Source organism: Apis mellifera, linkage group LG4 (genome assembly GCF_003254395.2).
Source record: "Apis mellifera strain DH4 linkage group LG4, Amel_HAv3.1, whole genome shotgun sequence".
Taxonomy (NCBI): Eukaryota; Metazoa; Arthropoda; class Insecta; order Hymenoptera; family Apidae; genus Apis; species Apis mellifera.
In genome coordinates this window covers 6779389-6796058 of record NC_037641.1, presented here as the reverse complement: position 1 = coordinate 6796058, position 16670 = coordinate 6779389, and the positions used below count along the sequence as shown (strand labels likewise).

The window sequence follows — 16670 nt, the reverse complement described above, 5'->3', positions numbered from 1 at the left end:
TTCCGTTAGCCCGTCCTTCTAGCGGCGATCTTGCTTCGAGGTAACCCATATGACGAACCACCCATACACGTATTTCCTTCTGCTTGCATCTGTACGCTTGCATACATTAAAACCCGTGCACACAGAACCTTTATATCGAGGATTCACTGAAGGGCTGGTGCACGGCATCGCCAATCGATCCACCCCCTTTCCTTTCTTTCCATTCAACTGTTTCTTCGAATAACTTCGTTTTTCCATCCCCAGACAAATTATGTACATCGATATACGTAATTTGAAAATTTTAAAAGGAGATCGATCAGAGTATATTCTTGTATTAAATTTAAACAGTTCAATTTAACGAGGAAAATTTGGAGTTGATGAAAGAATTAAATAATAATTTTTTAATTGGTCCGCGTAATTTTTTCAATCAAGTTATTATAAAAATATTGGTAGATGTACAGTTTTTGTCTGAAAGTTTTATAACAAGATCCTCACGAATCGTTACACGTGATAGCGTGTCTTCTCCACGATTTATGCGCTATCATGATATATGTATTTACGGAGAAAATTTAGAAATACTAACCGACTCGACGTCGTATAAACTCGTAACAAAGATTTATACTCGCTATGGGAGACTACTCATTGTGCATACACGCTACATACATTTATCCACTGTTTGCTATAACACGTAACAAAAAGAGACAAGAGAAAAGGGAAAGATGAGCGCGTTTCGAAAGAATGAAAAGGGCGAAGGAAAATACAATTAGATGTTTCCGTGGAAAAGGAAAGCGAAGTTGGCAAATTTTTCTCCCGTCTCAGCGAAATTAAAAATTGTTCGGCCAACTATTGTGCGTACCTTCTGGAAACGACGAGTGTATCAACACTCCACGCTTTCATTCGAGACTATGAGTTTCGTATTTCCAACGAAACCAACCACGTTTCGTTCAATCCATTTTGATACAACGGTTGAAAAATAATAATCTATCACTGCAAAATGTCTATCCAAATGAAATTTTCTTGAAAATTACTCGTTTCTTCGCGATAATCAAAATACTATAACGTTGAGAATTTTGATAGAGAAAATCTTGAACCGATTAAAGTTATTATTATATGCTCTCGTTCAATTCTATTTCCAAATCGTTCCTTTTCGTAACTATGAAAAATAGGAAATTTGGTTGGTGGAATCTTGGTGAAATTTCTGTTCCAAAGGGAACATCTTCGATGGACGGACTATACATATGCACGTATGTATAATACAAGAGTCTCTTATTCCTTGCCACTCAGACTTTTCCACTCCGCGATTTCTCATTCAGAGCGTTTTCCGTCACGAAAAGAAGAAGGCGCAATCTTCCGCCTTTCTTCTTCGAGGAAGCACTTCCTCGTAACCTCACGTGGATGTAGTGTCATTTATCGATCGTACAGGTGCAAAGCAATCTTAGAGAAAATCGATGCACGTGCACCCGTCAGACGTCTGACAGTCTCGGGCAACATTTTAGGACGAGAATTCGTTATCATCGTCGGATAGAAATGTTCGAAATGTAATGCACGTTATTTTCGGATTATAAATTTTCAAATAAAAATTGATCAAAACGTTAAAAATAAAACTCTCCAAACATCCTACGAAATTAATCATTCCTAAGTTCCTCGTTGTAATAAAAAGAACATCGCAACTACCACCTCGTTAAAAGAAGAAAAAAGAAAAAGATAAAGAAATCGCAACAGCTGTTAGAACAAAAGAAGCGCGAAAGAACCATCGTGGTCCCCCATTGTTCGACACTTTAATTAATCGCAACTCCGCCTAGACTAGATTTCGAAATCGTTGCAACGCGTCAGAAAGAAAAAAAAGATAAAACGATAAAAACGGGAAAAAACAGTCTCCAGAGAAATCGAGTCATCGGTGCGTCGTCGTTGCGCACCCACACGTCGTTCCTCGACGGCTACGAGGATGCACTTAAATCCCTCCTCTCTCTCTCTCTCTCTCTCTCGCGGCCCTTGAAAAGCAAATATACGCGTTACCACGTGGAAACAAGAGAGAAAGAGAGAGAGAGAGGAAGCAGCGAACGGGGATACCGGGCGAAATACAGAAACTCTCGAGATTTCACGTTCGAAAAGCGGTAACGACACGGGCAACGAACCACCCTGTAATTTTTCTTTTCGTGTCTCCCGGGCAACGAATCATAAACGAGAGAAGCGCCAGACGGCATTGTCTCTTTCTCGTAGTGCATTACGTAAATGAGGGTACACCGTGACCATTGTATTCAATCTGCACACGGAGTCACGACGGTGTCCTTCCGCTTCTAATCATCGCGTAAAGAAGACCGTCGCCGAAAGTGTAAGCGCGTCACGTCGTCGCGCGCACAACGAACTCTTTTCAACGCCGCCCGTTTTCTCTCCACCTGCCCCATTTATTCGCATCATTTCGTTGTGCCTCCCTCTTGTATGTCCCTTCCGAGTGTCTTTTTTGTCGGCATCTTAGGCCACCATTTGCTTGGAATTAACGGCGACGTAATTCTACGTTTCTTCCCTCCTCCCCTCTTCTTTCTTCTGTTTGATTCTTTCTAGAAAGGAGTGTAGATACTTGCATTTTCAAACTCTTATTTCTTCTTTTATTTGCACATATTCTTCACAAGCGATTATAAAATTGCGAAGATATTTCAGTAAATATTTCTACGATATCTTACAGAGAATACAAAATAATTAATTAGTCAATAATATATATATAGATTTCTTTTTTTACTGATAAGTTATTCTCGAAGAATCATATTGAAACGAACGAGATTATTTTTCTGAGAAAAAGTAATTCTTTGAACTTGTTGGATAAAGAAGAAACAAGGTACAATACATCGTTAGCTATCATTACGCCATTGGCTTAATGAGGTTAATCATTCGAATCGAATGAATCACTGCAATATATGTATATATATATATATATATATATATATATATATCATCGTTGATATCCAACATAAAAAAAAATGTTTAAATCGATTCTCGAATTTTCTAATAGCTATTATTATCATTTTCCCTAAAAAAGCGTAAATTATTTCGATTCCGCTCGATTCAACAGTTTTCCTTAAAACGCGTAAGCATAATGTTGTAATTGCAACACGTTAAACTTCGCCTCTGAAACCATTAGTACCTGTTACAACCTTATTAGAATCCCAACATGGGCTAAAAGATTATGCAAACAAGCAATCTACGAGTGTAACATACGCGATACAATCCTAGTTTCTTAATCTAAATTAGATATTGTTAAATCTTGTTATATCCATTTTTTCAGGGATTTATCTCGATCACGAATCATTCTCTGTTCTTTCAAGTCGGTACTTGAACGTAAGTAAGAAGGAAGGATAAATTCGTTTAATTTCGCAAACAACCTTCAATCGTCGTATTAATTACCACTGGTTCATGGATTGGAAGCGTTTGGGCTCATTTAACATTGCTATTGCCTGACCACATGCCTATTAGTTTCTCTCTTATGCAAAAACCACGCAAGCCATTAAAGAAAGAAGTTTTCCTTTTAAAACGTTCGTCCCAGATTTCAAAATTTGCGAAAGGTTCACGCTTGTTTGTCCCAGTTTGTAGATAATTTTAGACCACGAAGTGAGGTGAAGTGTGTCGATAAAAATAAAATATTAAAATTCGAATCGGAAAAAACGAATTCGTCGGAATATTCTTCTTCTTCTTCTTCTTCGACAGAAAGTTTTTTTCGTTTGAAATCTATTTATTGACATCTTCGAAAATCTCGATTTTCTACAGTTTTCTTTCCTCCTCTTCTACGATTTCTACTATCATTCTATCGCACAAACTACGTAGTACGAACTTTCATCGGTTGAAAATTATCTTAGATCGAATCTTTCTGGAAAATTGAGCACTTGGACAATTCAAGAAAAATTTGTAAAAAAAATGGAGTCGATCGTTTCGATCTCTAATTGATCTTATTTCTTTATCAATATTATTGAAATTCATTTCCTTTCGTTCTTTTGAGAAAGAAAGTTCTACGGTGTAATGATGAAAAGTGCATTTATTTCCTTTTGTAGTCAAAATTTAATTTTGATTTACTTTTTTTTTTTTTGATCTCACAAGAATTCTTCAGAAAAAGATTCGAGAATTTTTATCTTTAAAAATGTTGACGAATATTAAGGTATTAAGGTTTTAATCCAACTGAAACTTCAATTTATTTCATGATACGTTAAGTGACGTGAATTTCTTAAGGAGGCTTAATTAAATAATTTCTCGGCAATTTTTGCACACGTTCAATACGCAATTAAGGAAGGAGTAAATCAAAACTGATGTAATTCTCTTTTCATAAGAAGAAAATGCCGAGGAATATAATCGAGGAAATATTCACCCATCACTCTCTAGAATTAGAGAATTAGAGAGTACGTCTATCATTACATCCAAAGATTCAATGCTGGCAGAACGAGTCTTGACGACGTTGAACACGCGCTGCACGGCCTAATATAGAGGCTATCGATGAAGACATTCCAACATTTCCATGAATATATCACAAAAAAGACTAATTGTATAAACAGAAAAACGCGAGAATCTGTTTAAAAATTAATTGATGAATAATATCACATCTTTTTCCTAAATTTGCGAAATCCCTATTAACTCTTTCTCTGCGTTAAAACGAAAATTTTAAAAATAAAAGATTGTATTCCAGATCCGATTCCATTCATCGAATTAGAAATTTCTGTTAAAATCCTATAAATTCTCCTATGAAAATCCCTTCGAAACTCTTTCTCTATTTAACATGTATAAATCGAGAACAAAAGGCAAGACCGTTCGAGTCACGGTCAGACGAGCGATAGTGCACGGTGGAATTCTAATCGGATCATCGACTTCTAACTGTTTCAAAGATACGGAGGGTTCTCTGCGGCTTGCCTCAGAGGAGAAAATCTCATAATCTCGACGGGAACGTGACCAATGTAACCCAATTCGCCAAACGACAAACTCCACCTTAATCGTTTCGCGCACAGGCAGATGTGCATAGGTGTAACACCAATGTAACAGCTGGGCACCTGCTGCTCCTCGACCCAAGTCTCTTCTCTTTCTTTCGACTACCTGCCCTGTAAAGAGGGAACAACCTCTTTGTGACACACTACACCGACTACGTGGGCAAGAGAGAGAATCAGAAGAGGCACGAGACGAGAGACAAAACCCGTGACTTTCTCCGTTGTGGATTTATTTTTCACAGTTCGAGGGACTTCCTGCACGAAAACAATCGTGGTGTTCCTCCTCCGACTATGGAATCGGCGATGAATGGAAGAAAAGAAAGAGATCCCTCCGTTTAATCCGGCTACGAACTTTCTTTTTCTTTAATTACGTCTCCTCTCCTCGTGTCACGCGAATTTTCTTCGATCCATCGTTTCCTTCCCACTTTTCTCTCGACCCTTTCAAATCATAGCGATGTCGTGAGATTTCTTTTTTTTTTACGCCGAGATTAATCTGTGCACGTGTATCAAATGTGTATAGATATTTTATATTGGTTATTTTATGTTATTTCGGTTAGAAAATAGGATTTTAATACTGAATTTTCTATAATCGTTCCTTCGTTTTCTTCGCTATCATTTATATTACGCAAATCATTTTTTCAATATACGAGTAATTCAGATAATTATCCATGAAAAACTAATTTGAAAATGATTGAATAAAAAGATTTAGAAATAAGAGTTTGTTTTCGAGGGGAAAATATTATTACTGAATAAAATATGCGATGAATTCTCTTATTTCTTGACAATGAATAAATTATGTATAGATTCGACTTTTATAGATGGAAACATGTTGAGCAATTTTGTCTAACTTACATAAGAAAAAAATATCCCCCGGGGCAATTCAACAGTGATCTCAACCAGTATTCTAATAAGCTAATAAGAATCACATTGACAAAGACTATGCTGGATTAAATATTCAATATCTTCTATCACTTTCAAAAATACAGTCCTTCTCTTTTGAATTATTTAGAAATAAGATATTCTTTCAATCAATTTCATTATGAGAAATTGAAAAAAGAGAATCTGTTTGTCTCAAATGTTATCTCGATTGTTAATCACGAATTAGATATTAATTTTTATTAAAAATTAAATTTATTATTAAAAAATTAATAACTTTCTTATTAATATAATTAACAAAAAAATATCAAAATGCTATAATAATTCTATAAATGAGAAATGATATTAATATTATTATTTAAAAAAAAATTCTTCAAAAATAATTCGCAAAAACAATAAAATAGGTGTGTTATGGCTACGGATATTCAAATTGTTTCAACAGGAAGTGTTTGACAACGCACTCCTCTATCCTCAATCGATATTTAAGTGCCTCAAGGATGTTTCTCATAGATGAATATAACCATGATCTCCATCCTTGACACGTTTTTACGTCCATAAACGGATCACGAATAAGTTTGCTAACTTTAAAAAATGAGACACGAAAAAAAACAAATTTTCTTGCTCTTTTTCATAAATATATATCTATATATATGTATATTTTTTAATATATTAGTCTAACACATACGATATTGAAATATTAGACATAACAGAACGTGAGAAACTATAAAGGATCTTAAAAAAAAAAAAAAAAAAAAAGAAACAATGCATCGTACGACATGCATTTCTGCTTAGAATACTACACACGTTTAAAACATTTTATAACATGTCGTTGACATTCTTTCTTAATTCAAAAAATCTTATCTTTAATTTACAAATATCGCGAATTTGTAATTATCGTGGTTTTTATCTCCTATTTGACTATTTCATTATTTTTTCAAAATATATCCTATCTTTATGAATAGTCGACAACATGATTTATAAATAATATAATAGATAGATGTAATAAAATATAATAAATATAATAGATGTAACAATAAAGATTGTAAGAGAAAAATAATATTCTAATTTAACAAATATCAAAAATAATTTTATATATGTTGTATTTAAAATAAAATTTAATTATTATCATTGTAAAAAATCTCTAACTTTTATAATATTTAATATTTATTGTCGTAACATTTGTTAAATGTAAAATATTTTTGAAAAAAATATATATATTTATCATATTATACTTGTATATACCTGTATTTTAATGGTCGCCATGTTTATTTTACTCTTACAATTCTTTATTATGATTTTAAAAATTAAAATAATTAAATAATTAACGTTAATAATAAAATCAAATTAAACATACACTTCACATTATAATATTTAAAAAAAAATTAATATGATTAAAAATAATAAATATCATGTAATATTTTGAACTAATAATAAATTTATCTAACAGTTCTATTTATGACATATCGAAACGCAATATTTAAAAAATGGCGATTGCAGTACACAATCGATTGTCGTACTTTCGATATGTCATTGAGGATCCTCACACGCGGAAACTGGTTTACACGATGCAACGATTACCAAGCGAGATGCTAGGAATCCGAAACTCGCAGCTTCTTCAAGAGTCAACGTACTCCCCTCTTTTTAACTGAGCAACATTCAAACTCGCCTCTCCGGAGAGGCCACGCAATCAAACAGTTTTTTTGAGATTCGTATGAAACAGGTATTCGGAGCGGTTACAGGAAAATAGCGCATATTGGCAAAATGCCGACACAAATCGAAATTATCGTGAACTATGCCTACCAAACTGTAACCAAGCAAATTAACATCAATATGTAGATTCCGTATTTTTACCTCGAATTATAAAAGTTTTGTTCATTTAATGATACATAATATAAGACTACTCGAGTTACTGAAAAGTTTTACGCGGGAATACTTTCGAGAAGATAGAGATTCTCCGTCAGGTGCCAATCGGATAAAATAAAACCGTTATCGCAATTACTATTTGTTTTCAAATATTCTTAAATACGCATCGCGCCTACCAATGATTGTATATCGCGAATATTTATAAACTCGCATAAATCGTAAACCAGTGCTGTATGTATGAGGACGCTCGATGAACTTTTTCAGAAAGTTTTTGTATAAAATGTGTACTCACAATATAAGCAAGAGTTGCTCCTACCAGCAATAATCCACGTGCTGAGAACACACTGAGCAACACAATGTACACACAATCAAAAACACTCGCGAAAATGAATTATGACTAGGTATAGAGAAACGTCAATATCACTAGCGCGTTTTCGAACAATATACGAAACACGTTGTCTCGATATACTCCGAAAAATAAAGCACGACGGAAAAAAGATAGAAAAACCGCGAACCGTGAAAAACGTTCGCTCGTGACCGTCTCGCGTGGCCGGCTGTGACTCTACTCCGGTTCGCTTCGGCTTCGGCGCGACACTCCAATCCCCACCAATCACGATTCTCCCCACCAATGTCATGACTTCTACTTCCAGTTCGTACTTCCGATCTTCTCGGTAAAGTTCGGCAATTTTCGACGCGATCGTAGAATCACAGAATCAATCTCGATAAATAAGGTTATTTTTTACGATTTTTTTTCAATTTAAATCAAATTTACGATAATTGTGTTAATAAAATTATTATTTCGTAAAGAATAACTTAAATTTCAAAATATAATATTCTTTAACAAATTGTGATTTTATGTATGTATACTTTTTAAGTACATATATATAAATTATATTATGAATTGTAAAGAATTTTTTAGTTTAAATATATTGAAAATTATAAAGTTTTGAAAATTAAATTTTTTCATGAACTAGGAATAAGAAATATGAAATTAGGAAAAGTGAAAAATTGCAATATTTTATTTAAAAAATTACATTTATCATATCGTCTTTTTATTTTTATTGTCACCATTTTCTGTATATATATCTTTTTTTAATTCATAAATCTGAAAAAAAAAGATTTATAAATTTTTATTTAAAAATATTTATGAAAATATTTTATGAGTACATATTTTATTGAATACACACTTGTATATATGCTTCAGTTAAAGTTATCATTTGAGGCAAAATTTGAGTTACATGTAAATCTTGTAACTCGTACCATTGACCAGTTGCTCTATGTAAAATATGGACTCTATACGTTCCCTGACCAGGTTCACCATCATGAACTATATTTGCAACTAAATCATATGTTGTATATGGATGTTTTTGTTTCACTTCAGATGTTAAAATATCTCCAAAATCTACATTTCTTTAAAAAAATAAAAAAATAAAGAAAATATATTTTTAAATTTTAAATTAATATTGAATTTCATTATTTATACATATTAATAAAATAATATTGTAATTTTCTGTTACTTACTTAACTGGAAAATTAACTATGGTAGGATTTTTTTCTACAAAGAATGTATTTTTTGTAAACCTCTATGTAACAAATTATAAATAATTATTTACAATTATTCTAATAATTTTTTATTAAATAAAATTAAATAATCTGCAACATAATATTATACTTACTTTTATATAAAGTATAAGATAGGGAGGGAGTTCTGTTATCTCAAATCTTTTCATAAAATTTTCTTTATAAGTTTTATATTCTTTTTCTGTTATAGCATTAAATTTATTTAACAATGTATACAAATTAACCTATTAAAAAAAATATATATTTTATAATATTTATGATCATATTATGTGTTATAATCCACTTACTTGGGGAATAATATTTTCAGTAAATTGATCTTTGAAAAGAGGTGGTGGTGGAAGATCACATGTTAGATATAAAAATGGACTTTCTGTTACTGTTTCACCATATTCTACAGTATGAAGCAATTCACTTCTTTGACTTTCTTCTAATTCTAATGGTGGTATTTTTCGTGTGTATATTCTCATATGACCCAAAAATGTTTTATATACTATACTAGAATCACGTTTTTTTGTACCATTTAATGCTAAATGAAGAGCATTTAAAAACCATGACAAAAAATCAATTGGATCGCCTAAAAATTTTATTTTCAATAATTAATAATGAAAAACAACAAAATTTTTATTATAATTTATTTTGTAGTGTAACTAATATAATTTATTTTTTACCTTGTTCAGTAAATTGAAATCTTTTTTTACTCCATAAAACAACAGCCTGCAACATCTCATGTGGACTAACATGAGCTTTAAAATTACGTGGATTCCATAACTTTCTCATTAATTCTCCAAATCGTTGAACTAAAAGATAAGAAGAATCTCCAGGTGGCCTTTTTACATGAGAATAATTAGATTCTCTTAAAAAAAAGTCTCTTAAAGGTGTAACATGAGAAAGTGCCTAAAATTATTGAAATTATTATGAATTTATGTATGTGATATGAACTTAAAAATATTTAAAAATAACTCACTTGTAGAATCACATTACAGTAATCATTTGCTTTAATATTATTCATTCCCACAATACCAGGGGAATATAATGAACCATCAATGGCTCTTGATAATTTATCACTTTTATCTAATTGTCCAATTTGTGCTTTATCAAATGTTGGATTTAAAACATATTTTATATCATCCAATGATGAATCTGATAATTATTATGAAATAATATTGATTTTTAAGTAATTAAATATATAATAATATGTTATAATAATATTTTCTTACCAATAATTTCATAGTTATCAGGTAAACAATAAAATTTTAATGTATGAAGATTTAAAAAAACGTGATGGCTCTCAGCCACGCTATGTGTATATGCATGAGTATTAGTACCTCTACCTTGAAAATATTTTCCACATACAAGACAAGCATATACATTAATTCTTGACAATGATACTGAACATAATTTTTCAAAATCAAAGTCCAAAAATTGCCGATTTATTGTATCTAAATAAGGACATAATCGTGGAGGTTCTGAATTTATTTTAGTAATCTTAATTCTTTCTGCAATTAAAAAAGATAATTATGATATATTTTACGATTTTTAGGTTATAAATAATATTTGATAATAAAATCAATATTTGATATAATTATATTTATATAATTTAAAAATTTTATGAATGTCAAAATAATAACATTTTTACTTATAATAATAAAATATATATTATCTATCACATAAATTGATATAATAAAAGAAAGATTAGCTAACCTCAAAATTCAAGCATATAAATAATAAATTTTGACATTTTTATAAAATAAATTTAAAGTCAATAATAATTAATTTATAATAAAATTTGATTATAAATACTTACTGTTAATTTCTTCATCTGAATTATTTTGCTCTATCATTAATTTTCGTTTTTGTTGAAATCCTGATTGATTTGTCGCCATTTTTATTATTAGCAATTAAAGCAAATTATTTTTATGAACCGATGAACTTGTAACATACTTATATAAAAATTAGAGATTCCTATTTTATATCTAAAAACACGTGTACACGTGAAATAAACAAAACAGTATTTCAATAGATATAATTTTTAGCATATGTATTTCAGTTACAAGCGAATTATATATACACATACATACATATATATATATATATACACACAGCAAAAATATTTTTCTAAAAGCATTTTTCAAAGATGGAGCTAATTCCTAATTCTTTATTTTATCCTTCCTGTAAAGAAATATTTTTGATATTCAAGAGATGGCGTTAAAGATCAATTCTTATTCTATTTCTATCTTCTTCTAATATTTTCTCTTCTTGTTTATATGTATTTCATTTGCGACACTCTGAAGATGGCGCTAATTTCTTAATTTTTAATCTATTTTTATCTTCTTTCTATTGTTTGCTTTCTTTGTCTATATTTGATCTTGGCATCTGATCATAAATAATGTCAATTCAATACACTTTTATCATTTTTTTTTTTACAAAATTACAATATGCCTTAATTTTTAATATTATAATCTTTAATATAAAATAATATAGATATTATCCCAAAGAGCTAAAAATTATATTATTTTGTATTTTGTCTGTACTTTATGTTTCTATATATATCAAATTCTACATACATTCTTTTATTTATATATATATATGTATATATTTCGTACATATTTCTTTTTTCTTTTTTATATTTTATATATTTTATGTTTTATATTTTTAAACTTTTATAGATTTTAAAAATTTATATAATGAATTTTATAATATGAGATTTTTATAAAGTTAAATCATATATATTTGATTTTGATTTTTTGTTCTTAAATTTTAATTATTATAAAATCACATAAATTCAAATAAATTTTTTATAATAAAAATGAATTGTTTAAAAATAAGTGTAAGTAAATATCTTTCGATCTTCGATAAATCGATCAAAAGAATGTTTTGCGCGCCATCTACAAAACAGATTCTTTTTAGATGAAAAGAGAGCACTACAAGTTAATTCCCCCGCTACGGATGCCACGACTGATTGTAAAAGACTCCTCGATGGTGTGGACGCAGACTCACTTGACAAATATCCCTGGATAATGCATTTTTAAAAAGTAGAAAAATTTTAAATTGAAGATCTGCAGGTGGCAAATTAAGAAATGTCGTAATGCGTGACATAAGTTTTTTAAATCACGTAAAAAATCTTTGCCGTTGGATTTCAAAGTAAAATCGTTCTAATCGGTTCTTCGGGTCATTCGTTTAATCTGGCAACAAGACGATCCTCTTCGTTCTGTTGATATGGCCGTCGTTGAGGAATTTGATTATTTATGTCGTTTATGTGCGACTAAAACAGGTATTCTAATGGGATTACCAATCTTCGAAGCCGGTGATCAAATGCGCAACATTGACAAGAAAATAGCCGCGTGTTTGCCAGTGCAGGTAAAATCATGCACAAATGGTAGAGGTCCAATTTCACTGCAATCTTCAGTGCTCTGTCTTCACCCCCTCTTCCTAATTTAACTATAAATAGAGGAAGAAAATTGGTGCAAGGTTTCACGATGTTTTTATAACAAGGATCATGTTCTGCATTAATTTTAAGCATGTACAATTATTTTTGAAATCTGAAGATTGTGATGCCACTTAATATATTCTTTGAAAAAAAGTATTAATTTTATTAATTGATTGATTATTTTTAGGTGTCTATGACTGATCAATTACCAAAAGTGATATGTGAAGAATGTGCTTATAAATTAGATCAGTTGTTTGATTTTCGTGAAAAATGTTTACATACTGAAGGAATGTTTATGGAAATGTTAAAAGAAATTGCCAAAAACGAAGTTGTTCATATATCAAAACAGGATTTAGAAGAAGTAGAAGAAATGAATAGGATTCAAAGAAATATTAATAGAATACAAAACAATATTGAAAATGTACAAAATCATGTAACTCCTCAAGAAACAGGAGAACCTACTATACATACTATGCAAGTTATAGATGAAATAGATTTGGCAGCTAGTGAACAAGTTGTTACACAAGAAGAAATGGGTCAACAGGATACTGATATTGAGGTTACTGGTATCGACTGTTTAGATGGAGATACTGCTAGAATGGTGGATGAACATATACGAGAAGTAAATGAACAAATAAACCTAATATGCTTGCTGAAATAAATTGTACTATATTATAATAATGTTTTTATTCTAAATAATTTCTAAATATGTAATAATAAATGCTTCTTAAATATATCTTCTCATTACAGGTATCTAATCATCAAATAGCAATGCATTTGGAAGGTGATATGACCGTAGTTGGAAATTTAACTGTGAGTGGTCATTTAAGTCAGTTAGGAATAAATTATGTTACTTCAATAAATCCTGAAGATCAGAGTCGAGAACCAATTGTACATTATTGTGACAGTGTAAAATATGAATCAGTACCAATAAAACAAGAATATCATAGGTTGCAGGATAGATTAACTGCAGAAGATCCTATAAATGTACTTGAAACTAATGTAAGTTGTTGAAATTGAATTAAAAAAAATATATATATATATATATATATATATATATATATATATATATATATATATATATATATAATAGCTAATATTTTCTTCAATGAGTAATTTCAATTTGTAGGTACCACATGAAAATTTTACTTCTGCTCAACCAGAAACCAGTAGTGATATAGAAGAAACACGTATAGTTGAAAGTGAAACTCCTAGACATACAACTACACAAACAAATAATATGGCATCAACAAGTCAAGTAACAACTGGAAGTTCAGAAATTTTAGTAGAATATACAAAAAGAACTAAGCATGCATTATTAGAAACAACATTAAATAATCCTACAATTGATGAAACAGGTTCACATTGGTATGTATGTCCATTTTGTAATGAAGCAACATTAGGTTCAAATAATATGATAGCACATTTTGAACAATACTTTTGTTGCTGTCCATGTGGTTTATATTTTACAAGTGTAGATGCCTTAAATGTACATAAAGAAAGATGTGATGTACATAAAAATAAAACAATCAACAAAGAAAAAGAAGTTATGGAATCAGAATTAACGTCTTCTCAAAATGACGTAAATATAGAAGAAAAGAAACAAGCAACTGTGAGACAAAAATGGACTCCAAAAGTTTGTGCTCACTGTGGAAAACAATACAGAACAAATTATAAACTACAAGAACATATGCGGAAACATACTGGTGAAAAGCCTTTTCAATGTGTAACTTGTGAAAAAGCATTTCGTAGTAAAATTGGACTTGCACAACATACGGCCACACATACAGGTCAATTTGATTATAATTGTTCTACATGTGGTAAAGGTTTTCAATCTAAAAGTTATCTGGTTCTTCACCAAAGAGTACATTCAGATTTAAAACCTTTTCCATGTAATACTTGTGGACAGCATTTTAAAACAAAACAATCTTTGTTGGATCATCAAAACAGACATCTTGGTGTTAAACCATATGTTTGCGAAATTTGTGGTAGAGGTTTTATAACTAAAGGACTTTGTAAAAGTCATCAAAAAATTCATTCAGGTATGGATAATCGCCAATATCCATGTGTGGTATGCAATAAAATGTTCGTTAGCAAAAGTTATCTTAACACGCATTTACGTATTCACACTGGTGAAAAACCATATTTATGTGAAGTTTGTGGTAAAGGATTTTTAACAAGAGTTGATCTCAAAATTCATTCGACAATGCACACAGGAGAAAAAAGCTTTAAATGCGATATGTGTGGAAAAGTATTTGCCAGAAGAGCAGCATTAAGATGTCACAGAAGATTGCATACCGGAGAACGGCCTTACAGATGTGATGTATGTGGTAAAACATTTACACAATTTACTCCTATGGCCATTCACAAAAGATTACATACTGGAGAACGACCATATGAATGTGATGCATGCGGTAAAACATTTGTATCGAGATCAACAATGATGTGTCATAAAAAAAAACACCATGGTGCACCTCCCGTGCAAAAGGATGAACCAGTTCCTCGTAAAAATGAAATGAAAAATATTTTACCAGCAGAAATTGTACTTCGAGATTCTCAAGAAGGAATTCAAATTACCGCAGATTGAAATCTATAATCAAATATTGGGGAAATATCGAAGTAAATACGAACAATGCACGATAGAAAATAAAATATCAAGTCTGCATTTTATAGGAAGCGGCATTAGTCACCACGATGTATTCCTTTACTGTAGCATATTATATGTTAAATTGTATACACACAAAGAATATATTTTCGAGAATTCTTTGCAAGAGATAATGTTTTCTAAAGTCACTTATAGGTATAGAAAATAAAATTAAATAATTATTTACATTATCGTCTTTTTTATATCGGTATATATTTTACCGAAATATGTTGCTATTTTTAAAATATCTTTTTTTTATTTGCAATTTGTTTTGCTCTAGAATCTTTCGATAATCAATAATTATTGTTATTGAACTATAAAATATTATGAATTTTAAGTTATAATAACGATAAATATTATTTACAAGCTTTTACAATCAATATATGTATTTGCATTATAGAATTTATTTTCTAGCTTGTGATAATGAATTTTTTCAATGATATATTTTAGAAATTTAATAGGAATACATTATGTAATTTAAATTTCTGATCACATAATATGATCAAATAATATCTATGTTTATTTTTACAAAAAGCTCAAATTATTTAATAATTTTTGAACATATAAAATAAAATTGAGATAAATCAATTTATTATTTATTCATTAACGTTGTTCTAAAAAAAAAAAATGCAACGTGTATTATATTGACACGTTATTTATTTACAATATATTAAAATATATTAGAAAAATTATTCGTTTTAATTATCACATGAGAATTTACATTTTATGTTCTGTGTGCATTATAACTTGTTATAAACATCACGAAAAAAGCAATCTAATGCAACGTCTATTAACTATGTAGTAAAAAACATGATTATCATAAGGAAAATAAAATATTTTCTTATTAATACCAATAAAACATTAAAATATTATTTATCGAATTAAAGGCTGATAGCTACTTTTACTGCAAAGAAATGCTATGAAATGGTGGTTATCTCATTAATAATATAATTTTTAAAATTTATATATAAAAAAATCTAAAATTATATAATCACCTTTAATATTATATTCTTGCGGCATCTCTGCAGTTCTCTTTTAAACAAAAACAGCTTTCAGCATTATACATAGTAGAAATTGTGATATATAATAATAAAGTGATTACATTATTTGTAAAATTGTGATTGTAATATTATTATTGACAAATCTTCTTGAAAAAATATAAAAAACTTTACAATTACTAGTATTATTTTTTAATTTTATATACCTAAACGCACATTGTGTTAATATTTTTTTATTTATTAGATATTTTACTCTGAAATATTTATAATAATAAATTATTCATAATAAGGTAAAAAAAAAATTACAATTTTATTAAAAATTCTTTTTATTTCGAAACGGTATT

The 16670-nt window shown here is 29.7% G+C and overlaps 3 protein-coding genes across 5 annotated transcripts in view; 1 reads left to right on the top strand and 2 right to left on the bottom strand.

The window, feature by feature from the left end:
* Positions 1-8246, bottom strand: part of LOC408810 (rap guanine nucleotide exchange factor 2) — a 189905-nt gene extending 181659 nt beyond the window's left edge. The window contains exon 1 of the mRNA XM_016911575.2: positions 7969-8246. The gene's annotated coding sequence lies outside the window, so the exon portion shown is untranslated. The remainder of the gene's footprint in view (positions 1-7968) is intronic.
* A 469-nt stretch (positions 8247-8715) lies between these two features.
* LOC411030 (U4/U6.U5 tri-snRNP-associated protein 2) lies at positions 8716-11316 on the bottom strand. Its single transcript, XM_394503.7, has 9 exons — positions 11062-11316; positions 10475-10753; positions 10222-10397; positions 9926-10151; positions 9545-9831; positions 9353-9481; positions 9198-9259; positions 8864-9086; positions 8716-8781 (listed from the first exon to the last, which is right to left on the bottom strand). Exons 1-9 carry the CDS (start codon positions 11138-11140, stop codon positions 8716-8718), a joined length of 1527 nt encoding a protein of 508 aa, XP_394503.6. The 5' UTR covers positions 11141-11316.
* Positions 11317-12140: 824 nt separating this feature from the next.
* LOC724739 (zinc finger protein 260-like) lies at positions 12141-15514 on the top strand. Of its 3 annotated transcripts, none has more exons than XM_016911581.2 (4): positions 12141-12614; positions 12872-13306; positions 13435-13686; positions 13814-15514. In XM_016911581.2, exons 1-4 carry the CDS (start codon positions 12474-12476, stop codon positions 15269-15271), a joined length of 2286 nt encoding a protein of 761 aa, XP_016767070.2. In that variant the 5' UTR covers positions 12141-12473; the 3' UTR covers positions 15272-15514. The 3 variants fall into 3 exon arrangements, with proteins under 3 accessions (XP_016767070.2, XP_026295946.1, XP_026295947.1); XM_026440161.1 differs by lacking the exon at positions 12141-12614 and adding an exon at positions 12631-12777; XM_026440162.1 differs by lacking the exon at positions 12141-12614 and adding an exon at positions 12750-12773.
* Positions 15515-16670: the final 1156 nt, after the last annotated feature.